At 40.9% G+C, this 12,311-nt stretch overlaps 1 protein-coding gene across 1 annotated transcript in view; it reads left to right on the forward strand.

The window, feature by feature from the left end:
- LRP5 (LDL receptor related protein 5) overlaps positions 1-12,258 on the forward strand; it is a 154,455-nt gene extending 142,197 nt beyond the window's left edge. The window contains exons 18-23 of the mRNA XM_037402297.1: positions 1,802-2,038; positions 2,389-2,499; positions 5,393-5,629; positions 8,064-8,203; positions 11,068-11,165; positions 11,806-12,258. Of these exons, the coding sequence (XP_037258194.1) occupies positions 1,802-2,038; positions 2,389-2,499; positions 5,393-5,629; positions 8,064-8,203; positions 11,068-11,165; positions 11,806-12,067 (1,085 nt within the window). The 3' untranslated portion in view covers positions 12,068-12,258. The remainder of the gene's footprint in view (positions 1-1,801; positions 2,039-2,388; positions 2,500-5,392; positions 5,630-8,063; positions 8,204-11,067; positions 11,166-11,805) is intronic.
- The last annotated feature ends 53 nt before the right edge of the window (positions 12,259-12,311 follow it).

Consider the following 12,311-nt stretch of genomic DNA (forward strand, 5'->3'; position numbering starts at 1 on the left):
TTGAATTATCTCAACAGCACACTTGTATCAAAATTTAATTCAAAAATTGTCTTAGTATGTGTATCTAGCGTCCTTATCTTAACCTACAGCTGTCAGGTCACTGGCTATGTTTGTAATTCTTATATTGCTACACCAAATAATCATAAATCAGAAAGTTAAAAATTGTTAAGTTTTAAAAAATCAAATGCATTTAGATTTTTATTTGCATTTTGTTTGTCAAGCTCTTGATTATATTTGAGTCACATTCTTGAACACTTCTCCTTAAGGAAGGAAGGACAGCAGTACTTAAAAATGGTTTGCATGTATTTGCATAGCTCTAGGATCTGTAACACCACCTTCAGGAGAAGAATACTCGCACAAAAGTTGTGTCATTCATTACAACTGAGCAGTTTTCCTTATGCTGGGTTGTGAAGTCCACTCCTGAGCCTGAACATTAATAAAAGCTCACTGGATTTCCAGAGGAGTGTTACTACCCAGAGCACACCTCCAGCTTGCTCAATATTGTGCTCGTAGACAGGGTGCTGCGGTCATACACACGTGGTACTCTGTTAATCCAGGTGGTAAAGCATCTACTTAGGGCATTAGCTGGCAACAGCAGCTGTGGGGACTCATGTCTGCTTCTGTAAACCGATAGAATTACCTTACAGGGATTTGACCCATCAACTTTCGAAATCAGTGGAAATGTATCCGTTTGCTGCAGCGGTGTTTCGGGATGGCCCCCTCATTTCAAACATAACTGCTACTGATAGCAACTGAAGGGACTTAGATGTTGACTCTTTCTTTGATACTAATGGTGAAAAACTGTGCGCTAATCTGCTATGTGTAAGAATTAAACGCATTTTTTTTAATAGATTCTTGATCTGGATTGTCTTTGTCTTTTGACATTCTGAAGAAAGCAGCTATGGATGGCTTACTACAGCGTAATTGTTGCATCTCCACTTGAGGTTGTAGCTGCTTAACGCTATCAGTGTGTAACTGCAATTTGCGCCACAGTATGGATGTGGGATGGATTGATGCCAGGATCTTGGGGTCCACAAAAAGTCAAATTTGAAGGAAGTCCCAGCTTTCTTAGGTAGAACAAACACAGAAACGCACAAGGTGCAGTGTTCCGTCTCTGCCCACAGTGACAGTGTCAGCTCAGGGCAGGCCGGCAGTGCTCCTCAGACTGCTCCGAACCGCCGCTGACCTGCAGCCCGGAGACTTCCCAGCAGGAGGGCTTAGCTTAATGTTTAACAGGCCTTTAGAGATATTTCTTCTCTATTCATATTTTTCAATTCATATCTGACTTGGAAATTCCTTTGTGGAGAAACCACTGGAAAAACAGAAAATCAGATATCATAGAAGCAGATGCTGTATGTTTTAGGTGTATTCATTGCCAATTAAAATGTACCAGGTTATTTTAGGAAGTATTGTTCCAGGCTAATGTGACTGCAGGGATTAGAATTGTGAAGAATGTGGTTTGCAATCAGAAATTGAGTATGCATTTTAATTTATGTGTATGACAGTGTCTTCCAAAAGGTGGATGTTAGAGCCGAAGTATTTGTAGTTCCTGGCCTTAGTTCAGTGCTCTCCTGCTGGAGCAAGCTTCTTCAGTCAGCATGCATCCAGGTTTTGTTATGAAGTTGGCAAAATCCCATTCCCTGTGCAAAATCATGTTTTCCTCTTTGCTAGAATCTTAAGTCACAGAAGAACTTTAGTCCAGACATAAATGTGTTTTTCTTGAAAAAGTCGGTCACATTTTTACTCTGTTGTAAGAGCTAAAATTGAATATACGGATCTGATTTGTTTTCTCTTTCTCCAGAACCTCCAACTTGTTCCCCAGACCAGTTTACTTGTGCAACTGGAGAGATTGACTGTATCCCAATGGCATGGCGATGTGACGGATTTCCAGAGTGTGATGACCAGAGTGATGAAGATAGTTGCCCCATATGCTCTGCATCCCAGTTCCAGTGTGAGAAAGGGCAGTGTATCGATGCACACTTGCGATGTAATGGAGAAATTGACTGCCAAGATAAATCAGATGAAGCAGATTGTGATAGTAAGATTAATTTTCCTGAACTCCTGGTTCTAACATAAGCATCCATTTGGGATTCTAACTGTTCTTGAGATAACTGTAGATATAGATATATGATTTTTAGTTCCAAATGGGGAAGAACAGCCTTAACCATAAGCCTAACTAAGCTGAGTAGGATGTATAACAACAAGAAGGAAGAATCAGAGGAACGCAGGCTTGCGCTTTACCCACAGCAGCCAAGCAGGTGTTCTGGTGCCTATCTAGTCATAATATAAAATGCACTGTGGCTTCATCTCTCACTTCTTTTGGTTTTCTTAAGATGCTCGAATGCTCCCACGCAAGCAGTACTCAATCTTTTCTTTCTTTCTGTGCAGCAATTTGTCTGCCCAATCAATTCCGATGTGCAAGCGGCCAGTGCATCCACCTGAAGCAACAGTGTGACTCCTTTCCGGATTGCATTGACGGTTCCGATGAGCTTATGTGTGGTGAGATGCCTTTCCTTGAGATGCAAGTGCTGTGCTCAGGCGTAATGTCCCGTGTCCCTCTGCGGAGCCCCAGTCTTTGCATAGTAATACTCTTTCAGGGAAGCCCAGTGAATCTCTCGCAGGTGTATTTGGCTGCTAGATGCAGTCATGCTCTTCCATTGGTGTGTGCAGCAAAAGAGCACGAGCTTGCAGCATGGTGTAGCAAATCTGCAGCGCTGCCATTGCAGGTACTGCAGGAGCAGCAGTGGTGAAGATGAGCTGAATTCCCAGTGTTACTTCAAGCTAGTTCTAAAATGCTGTGTGGGATACAAGACTGCCTTGTTTAGGTGGGCTCCAGATCTGTATGCCCAGGGGGACCCAATTCTGCTATGCTCAGTACCTTGGAACTTGCAGAGCTGCTGCTAAGCTTGGGGTGGCTTTTAAAAATGCACGGCCCTATCCACTGCAATTAGAGGATCAAGCTGGAGGGTAATTATGTGGAGGAACTAGCATGCAATGAGCAAGTGTCCACAAGAGACCACAAGCTGGTCTCCTAAAGTGCAGTTACGAAAGGAATATAAGGAAAGACCTTGATTTTTCTGGGCAAAATGTTACTTTGAATTCTCACGGCAGGAGGTATATGCGGATTACAGGCATGCTGGTGGCAGTTGCTCTGTTGGTCCTTAGTGGGGTCTGTCGTTTTGCAGTCCAAAGGGGACAATAAAATTCACTCACTCGTGCTCTGCTTGCAATTTCCCTCTTTTTGCACCATCAGGATGACTAGTACATGAAGTTTTCAGGCAACGGGGTAGATAAAGGGAGCATTTAGTAACTCACAAGTGGTTTAGCAAAATAATTGGAAAACAGCATTTTAGAACAAAAGCAATGAGATGTGCTGATCTGTTGGTAATTCATTGGGAAAAAATACCTTGTGTTGGGTTGGTGTAGAGAAATGCTGCACTTTGCTTAATAACGTTGCCTACAGGATCTTGGCTAATTGTGCGGGGTTTAATATCTTACAAGTCTTGTCAGGTTTTGAAGCACCAGTTGTCAGAAGCTGTGCCATTGCTGGAGTGAGAGACGGGGGCACAAGGTCTGGTCAGGTTAACCTTGTTTCTTCCTTCCGTCCTCGTGGGGGTACAGCAAGGAAAAGTGTATTTCATGAGTAAGAGTGGTGAGAGGAGCCCAAGTGGTGAATGGAAGAAAAGGCTAAAAGAATGGCAACAAAGACTGTTAGCAATCCTGTTGTAGGTTTCAGACTGAATGTGCTTCTCATGGTTCTCCCACATCTTCCGTTTATCTCTCAGCTCTCACCCAGTTCCTCCAATTCCCTGGATAATGCAGAGCCACTTCTTCCATTTTCCTATTTTATTTTCTTTGTGCATTTGGCAAATTTTGGTGCTGCCAAGTTAATGCAGCTGTTTTCTGTTTGCACTTTGGGTCCAGTCCTGCAATTAGGTCTTAACTGATTTAAATGTGTCTTTATGTAGACATAAGACTGTCTCCTCTGGAGTCTCTTTGTGGAGCAGAGATTTCTGTGGTTTCTTGCTTGACTGAGGGAAAGAACTCAAGTAGGGAATAAAAATGATTGCTACCTTCTAGATAAGGATCTTGCATTCAAAAGAAGCTAGGTTTAACCAAAATGAGAATTGTGTGTTTAAAATTACCTAATTTGGAAACGTTTTAACTTTGGCTTTGCTTTTTTCCAGTATCGTATCAGAACTAATCTGACTGTTTGAAAGTTAGGGCCTTAGCTGACATAAAAGCTGTCATGCACTAATAAGTGTGAAAATCAGATAAAAACTAAAGATGATAAAAAATTTGATAAAGACAAAAATGGATTCTTGATGCTGAACTGTTAAGAGTTTATTGGTAGATCTTTGTATTTCCTTTATCTTCTCAAATTTCAGTTGTTTTTCATTCCCTTCCACTGAAGGGAATGAAATCAGAACCACTGGAGAAAAATTCTATGAAGTGAAGGCTTGAATCTTACATGAACCATTTCACTTCCTACAACTTCATTAAGGGGGGAAGAGGTCTGACTGTGTAAAATTGGCTTTGGCCAAGTTTACTTTTTTTTTTTTTCGCTTTATGAACACATATGTTTGTGTATGTAAAAAAGTAAAATTATAAATGTTGTGTGAATCACATGGAAAAAATCAGTCATTTTCACTGAGGAATGTCACATAGGCAAAAGCCATAGAGGTGTTGGGTTTATTTGGCAAGAATTTTGAATGTGTTACCCATAATCAGGGGGAGGTACGATACGTAGCTTGTCTCAAATACTGCAGCACCTGTTATTATTTAACATTGGGCTATATAGGAGGAAAATAAATAAGAAATAAAGTATTTGATATATTCTGGATTGTCTTCCTTTCAATTTGTAAGGATTTATTTTTAGAAAGCAGCTCATATTTTAGGAAGGAGAAGTGTTCTATTTTAAGGCCTATATTAGCTGGGAAGACATCCACTGTTTAATACGATCTTAGTAAAATCTTCCAATTTCTTGATGTTATTGCTAGCCCAAATGGCTTGTGAGAGAGCAGATTCCTCTCTGATTAAGGACTTTGTGTTTATAAGTGTCCTATATACTTAACCCGTAGACTTTGGGAGGGAAGAAAAGTAAAACTTTCTAGACCGTTGTTACATAAAGATGATCAGTAATCCTGTTACAAGATGAATTGCTAGACAGACAGATTCTTGGTAATGCTGCTTGATGGGGGAAAGAGGAGGTATGAAGTTTTGTGCATAGAATCAGACTATATGGAGTTATAGATGCCTGAGTTTGATGCAGATACTTTCAAAACTGTGGATGATGATGAGCTGACTGTCCCGCTGCATGAGCTCTAGCACAGCAACATACATACTGCCCCATATTTAATGATGTCCTTTATTTTTTCTCCTCTCTTTCCAGAAAAAACAAAGCCAGCCTCAGATGAGTCACAGCCACACAGTAGTGCCATCGGTCCTGTCATTGGTATAATACTGTCCCTTTTTGTCATGGGAGGAATGTACTTTGTTTGCCAGCGAGTGGTGTGCCAGCGCTATGCCGGGCCCAATAGTCCTTTTCCACATGAGTATGTCAGTGGCACCCCTCATGTCCCTCTTAATTTTATTGCTCCGGGAAGTTCTCAACACGGCACTTTTACTGGTAAGGACGATAAGGACCTTGCGTCTAATCGGTACCGTTACATTGCCTGGATTTGGAGTTTTACAGGTTATTAAGAGTGCTGGATGCGGAGTTTTCAAAGAGCAGAAATTAGATGGTGTTGATCTGCTCAGTGGTTTTGGTATAAATCTGTCATTTTGGATCAAATATGCAAAAACTATTAGCTACATTCCATTAGGCATCCTGCCAGATTTTCAAAAGTGGTTTTTGTGCTAGGCTGCATCTGCATAGATATCTATCTTTCTGATAGAAAATCTACAGTATTTTGCCAGTGAAAGCACGGTCTTTAAATAGGTTACTTCTGGTGTATGTAATAAAGCCTGGGTTTTGAACAGTACTTCTTACCTAAGGCCTGCAAAATACTATGAAGAGTAGTGAACCACGTGCAGTATTGGAAACTCAGAAAGCATGTGCCACTCAGCATTCTAGTGAGAGCTCTGCTGAGCTGCTCTGTGTCTTGTACTCAGGTGTCCTTGTGTCTGTCCTATCCATCAAAGGTCTTTAGACAGTTTTCTCCTGTCCGCTCAGGACAGGTTTTTCCACAGTGGAAAGAAGCAGAAGTGAAGCAGCTTAGTTTACTATGATACAGAAAAGCAGGAGATAAACCTCCCTCACCAAAGTTAGAACAGCAAATGGGGAAGAACACAAGCAGTCTGGCTTTGGTTTTGTAGTTGCTGCTCATTGCCTGAAGCGTAATGAAAACATCCCCTTTGGTTTAGCCCATCTCTGAGAGAGCTTTCCTGTTTGCTTTTGGACACAGTATTCTCTCTGTGTCTCAGTCCTTCATCTGTAAAACAGCAAACTTCTCTACCTCACAAAGGGCTCAAAGCATCCATCCGGAGAAGTGCACGCAGCTCCAACGCTAAGATTGAAGGAGGACTTGAAGTACACATAAAAGCATAAAAGGATATTCAGCTAATACATAAGAACCCAGAAACCTGATACAGACATCAAAGTAAACACTTAAATGATGTACCTCAAATTATTTTACAAATGTAAAATACACTTTTCATAGAAGAAATAGCAAATTCTTGACTACAAAGCCCTGAGAAGAAAGAATATCTCTTCGTATTGTTTAGGAAGCTGGAAAGTAAATGTTTGCCTGTAAACCTGCTGGACAGGGTCAGAATACAAGAAATTCATACTTTGGAGTGATAGGAGTCTGCTTTTCATGTCAGCTGAAAATAAGACAGATGATAACTTAAAGACAAATGAAAAGATGTGGCACTTCTTCATATTAAACACATTTTTAAGATGTGCTCATTGTTGTTTTCTTCTAGCCATGACTTTGAAGATAGCCGGATACAACTTAGATTTAGCCTTTCTTGCACTTTAATGACTTTGGTCAGCTGTTCCTGATTAAATTATGTTTTCATGGTTATCAAGAGGTTTTTGTGGTAGGAAATAAAATTTGAGGATGAAATCATTGCAGGTAAAACCTTTGAAGTGGTGTTTTAAATTGGACTTCACACTAAAGCTTTTGTAATTAAAGCAAGTATCGGTAGGTTTCATCTGTACCTCTGTAGGTGTTAAACTAAGCTGTCATTCTGATTCTCATTCGTATTTGTTTGGTTTTTCAAATCCAGAGTGCTGTGACAGGTTACAACAGCTGAAAATACTACCATTGATGTTAATTCTAAAGAAAAGACACAGGTTCCTAATACCGTGGCATTTCCAAAAAAGATAAATAGTTGTGAATGATGATTACAAATAAAGTCACTCTGCTTGTATTGAATGTTTCCTGCATCTGAAAAATTTCTGAAACCTTCCCAAACTAAACTTTTCCATTAGCACTGAATAGTCTGACAGGAAGAAGCTGAAAATGTATTGTCTGATTTAAGTGTATATTGGAGTAAAACAGATGGAGGAATGTTGTCTTCCCTTTTCCTGTCACCTAGGTTTCTTTCCCTTTGTCTCTGCTGATTTTCAGTTTAAGCAGTGATTTTTTTTTTTCATTAAAACTGAATATTTTTTTTTGCTGCTGTTTGTGTACTTGCAATTGAATTTCTTTGGATGGAAATGAAATTTTTTGAGGTCTCTAGCTTGTTTGTCTTGGGCAGTATATAACATTTGTTTTGCAAATGTCTGAGTTTGTTTAATTGGAAAATTTCTTAATTAACAGTTTGAGTGAAAAGTTTGTTTCAGCTGTTCTGGAGATTCCTTTCTCAGCAGACTGTGAGAGCAGGTTGCGAGTTCAGTGCTGCAGTGAGACAATAGGTGGTCTGGGGGTGAGAAGATAAGTTTACAAAATGTGTTGCTCCTTGTAATCCAGAAGTTTTTACATAAAACACTGTTCCCAAAGTGACAAGCAGTAGCATTGCACGGGTTTGCCAAGCTGTGGATTTGTTTTCTGTTTTGCATTGGTAGATAAAATTGTGGTTTACGTAACTTTGTTTTCCTCTCTGTCTCACTGCAGGCATCTCTTGTGGAAAGTCCATGATTAGCTCCATGAGTCTCATGGGAGGAAGCAGTGGTGCCCCCTTATATGACAGAAACCATGTTACTGGAGCCTCTTCAAGTAGTTCATCCAGCACTAAAGCCACTTTCTACCCACAGGTAATGTCTTGAAAATACACCTCTCTGTTAAGTATCTCCCAGTTCTGAAGGAAAGAAAGATGAAAATGTATGTTACTGAATAGAGTGTTAATAACGGTTGGTCTTGGGTGTTAATAGTTTATGATATACAGGCCAAGTTGGACACATCACAAAATCACTTTGTTGTAGTCCATCAAGATTACACAATGCTTTATGATGTCTAAAATGTTTTGTTATTAGAGTGATACTCAGCTGGGTTGTTCCTGGGTACTTCTGTTCTTCTGTCTTGACTCCCTTGGAGATGCCACCTCCTTTGTTCTTTGTAAACTCTGATGTCAGTGGCCCAGTGATATTTTGCACTGCATAATGCTGCAGGCACACATGGAATAAAAAGACAAACAAGATGTGACAGGACTGGAATGCAGACGCCTAAGAAATAAGCTCAGCTTGCTGTTTAGATGAAGTGTCAATTGTTATTTCAGAAAACCAAGTGCGTGCACTGGGAGAAAACATTGGTACCGGCAGAGGTTGCTCTGCTTGGGTTTTTTCAGCTGTAATTTAGCTTCATTTCTGGCTTTAATTGTTGGAAGTGACAGAATTTTAGTCCCCTTATCAAGAGCTTCATGAATTCAAAGATGTATACTAAAAATGGCCATGGTTCTCTAAGGATATGTAGGAGAGACTGTTTGCCAGCATTTTGTCATATGAGTTTTCTCCCATAGTGTTTCTGAGCAATACATACGTTCATTCTTCTGTTCACACAAGCTTGCAGAGTCAATCTGCTGGCTAGTGAGGCAATTCTTCTGTAGTATTTAATCAGGAGACCACATACTGTGTGGGTATATATGCATTTGTGTTAACATATAAACCGTTATGCTACGTATGGGCATTTTGATTTGTGTTTGACCAGTGACAAATGTGCCCTCTCTCCCCTTGAGGAGGACAAAGATGAAAAAGAGAGGCTTGTGGGCTTATCTATTGGTAAGGTAAAATCGGTTACCTGTTCCTCGCATTACTTTCTCAATGAAGCCATCAGGAAGCTAGTCACAGCTAGCAGATGTTTGGAACTCAGCAGCCCTCCTAATTTAGCTTGTCCCGTGCTTCACCGGTGTCTCTGTAACACGCTGAACAATGTCATGCTGGTACCTGATTGATGGGTCAGTGCCACACTAAAATGGATGAACAGAAAAAACTTAGCTGAATTTATATAAAAAACCCTTACTTAAATAAGTCTTGAAAGAGGCCCAAGAGCTGATCTGCCTGTGCCATTCTGTATCTGTGTCAGCCAAAAGATCAACTCTTCTGCTGGACTTCTGGCATAAGCTAATCTGGGAATTCTTCATCCACACTTCCCATTCCAGGCTATGTCAGTCAGAACCTGCAGGGGTGATGCCAGCCTTTCCTTCCCGAAGGACGTGCTGGATTCTTAGAAGAAAGCTGTTGCAAGGGCTTAGTAACGTGACAGTTACTGCTTAATCCAAATATTTGGGTCAGTTCTACCTGGTAGCTCATTATGCAGCTTTAGGTTAATAATAAAAAGGAGAGATCTGAGCATGGAGTTGTGTTGCCTTTTTTGTTTTGTTTTGCTTAACGTAGTTGTACTGAGAGATGGTCCAGTGAATAGAGGCTAGGAAGGAATTGGTATCGGTGGAGTTAGGCCGGTTATACCTGAGAGTCTGGCCACGGGCATCCTGGCTGACACTGGTATTTTAATCTGAACGTTAAGTGGTGTTGATGCAGTTCAGGGTGCTAGTAGAAGAGAATCCAGAAGCAGCATGCGGTGCTCCTCCAAGGAAGAGGATTTCTGGAAGATACTCTTAGGGCAATTACTTACCGTTCCCCACAGCTAGCAATGAGTGATATTCAAGCTTGTCTCACCTCACATGAATCTGGATGCAGGGCTTGTTAGTGTTTGTACTAATGAGCTCAACTCAGTGGCCGAGGATCATTTTGCTAGGCGCTGCGCAGTGAAGTTCAAACCAATGATCTCCACTGCCGTGATTTTACAGTAGTATTATGAGGGAAGAGCGGGGGCAGAGGAAGGATACTATCATGGTCGCTGTGGCAGGCCATGGCTTGGCAGAATGCCCAGGACAGGCTGTGTACAAGATGCTGACATCAGTAGCAAGGCCCTACCATCAAGGGCAATGCTGTAATTTTCCACGCTGGAAGGGATGAAGTGCTCTTCTTGTTTTTAGGCCGATATCCTGCCGGCCATGTCAGGGGTTCTGCTTCCTGCTAGGGGAAGAATCCTAAAGGATTCTGAAGCATAATAAACTGTTTTCCTAGCACGAGGGTTACCAGCCACCGTGTATATGCACACACAGGCTAGGGCAGGCTATAACAATTTTGTAGCTCTTAGGCTCTTTGCATTGTGAACTGTGCCAAAGTGACATGTTTACAGAACAGCAGTAAAAAGGTAGTATTCAGGGAAGCATGGAGTTGTATTAGTTACAGTAAAGGAACTTTGGCCTCCTGACCCTACTGTTGACTGGGAGTATGTTTAGGGGCTGGAACAGACAGTTTCCCATTAGCATCTGCTGAGGCTGATATTGGTCGTTATGTCCAAGGAAGTGCACTGAGATTCAGCAAAACTGGCTCTAATTTCCAGCTTTACCCCAACCTTCCAGCGTGATAACAGATGCAGCAAGGAAGAAAATTCCCTGTACTGTGAGAGCTTTGAAGGCCTGCAGTGTAAGTAAGCCCAGTGTAAAGTCTCATAATAAACTTCTGTGATCTTTGAAAATATATTAACCCACCCAAGTGGCAAGGAGAGGAAACTAAAATAAGGATGAGTGGCAAGCTGAAGGTGTAAATATTTTCAAAATAATTAGAGTTGTATTATTAACCCAGACTTTTGCACTGCTTTTTCCTGTTCTTCCTAGATTTTGAACCCACCTCCTTCCCCAGCTACCGATCGCTCCCTGTATAATGCGGAGATGTTTTATTCCTCAAACATTCCTTCAACCACGAGATCTTACAGGTACAGCTCAGATAAGAAGGTTTGACAAATCTTCTATTGATTTGGCCTTTCGTTTTGGATCTTAAGCAAAATGTTCTTGTTCCACTTTACCTTGTTTAAAAAAACTCTTTCCCTCTCTTAATAAATGACCATGCAAATGGGGGTTATGCCAGGTTTGATGTTAAGCATTGACTTTTTGTTCTTACTTTTGTACAACAGGGTTTAGCACCTTTCAATACAGTGTTGCTGTGTAACAATGCAATATATATAGGTTATATTACTATGTAACAGTCACTTAGCATCCTCTATAGAGAAGGTTCCTGTTTTCTCTTCAGTTCCTCAAGCTTATCATAAAACCCTTTGATGAGTCAACCTATCTGTTAGTGACGAGGCTAAATGGTCATGGTGGTCTCCTCTGGCTGGTCAGGGGCTGGAAGAAAGCACGGCCAGCTGAGGGTAGTTGTGCCGTTCAGATTTAACACAGTTCAGGTACTTTTTTGTTGGGTTCCTATGAAAACCTGAATTAAGGCTCATATAGTATTAATGAGCAGGCATCTTGACCAAGGACACAGAGCTGTTCATTTTCATATCACTCTCTTTGTCTTTCTTTTTCCCCCCAATTAATGCATGTGCTTTTTGTTTTGGTTTGGTTTTTTTGCAGGCCATACCTTATACGAGGGATAGCTCCACCCACAACCCCATGCAGCACAGATGTTTGTGACAGTGACTATACTACTAGTCGATGGAAGGCCAACAAATACTATATAGATTTAAATTCAGACTCAGACCCTTATCCCCCTCCACCCACGCCTCGCAGTCAGTACATGTCGGCAGAAGAAAGTTGCCCTCCGTCTCCTGCCACGGAACGAAGCTATTTTCACCTCTATCCCCCTCCACCCTCTCCTTGTACAGATTCCTCGTGACCTCAACAGAAGGAACTTTTCCTGTAAATATTTTAAAATATGAACAGATTTAAAATATATATTTTATGATTTAAAAATAAATCGGGGTGGGAATTCAAAAAAGAAATGTGAATAAAAATGGGTGGGAGGGACGGGGCTGTGAAAAATTGTACAGAGGAAGAATATTTATAAAATTGATTTTTTTAACTTAATTTCCATTCTTTTGTGCCATATTTGCCTTTTTGAAGTCATGAAAATGACTCGG

The sequence above is a fragment of the Falco rusticolus genome, chromosome 10 (genome assembly GCF_015220075.1).
Source record: "Falco rusticolus isolate bFalRus1 chromosome 10, bFalRus1.pri, whole genome shotgun sequence".
In the NCBI taxonomy this organism is placed as follows: Eukaryota; Metazoa; Chordata; class Aves; order Falconiformes; family Falconidae; genus Falco; species Falco rusticolus.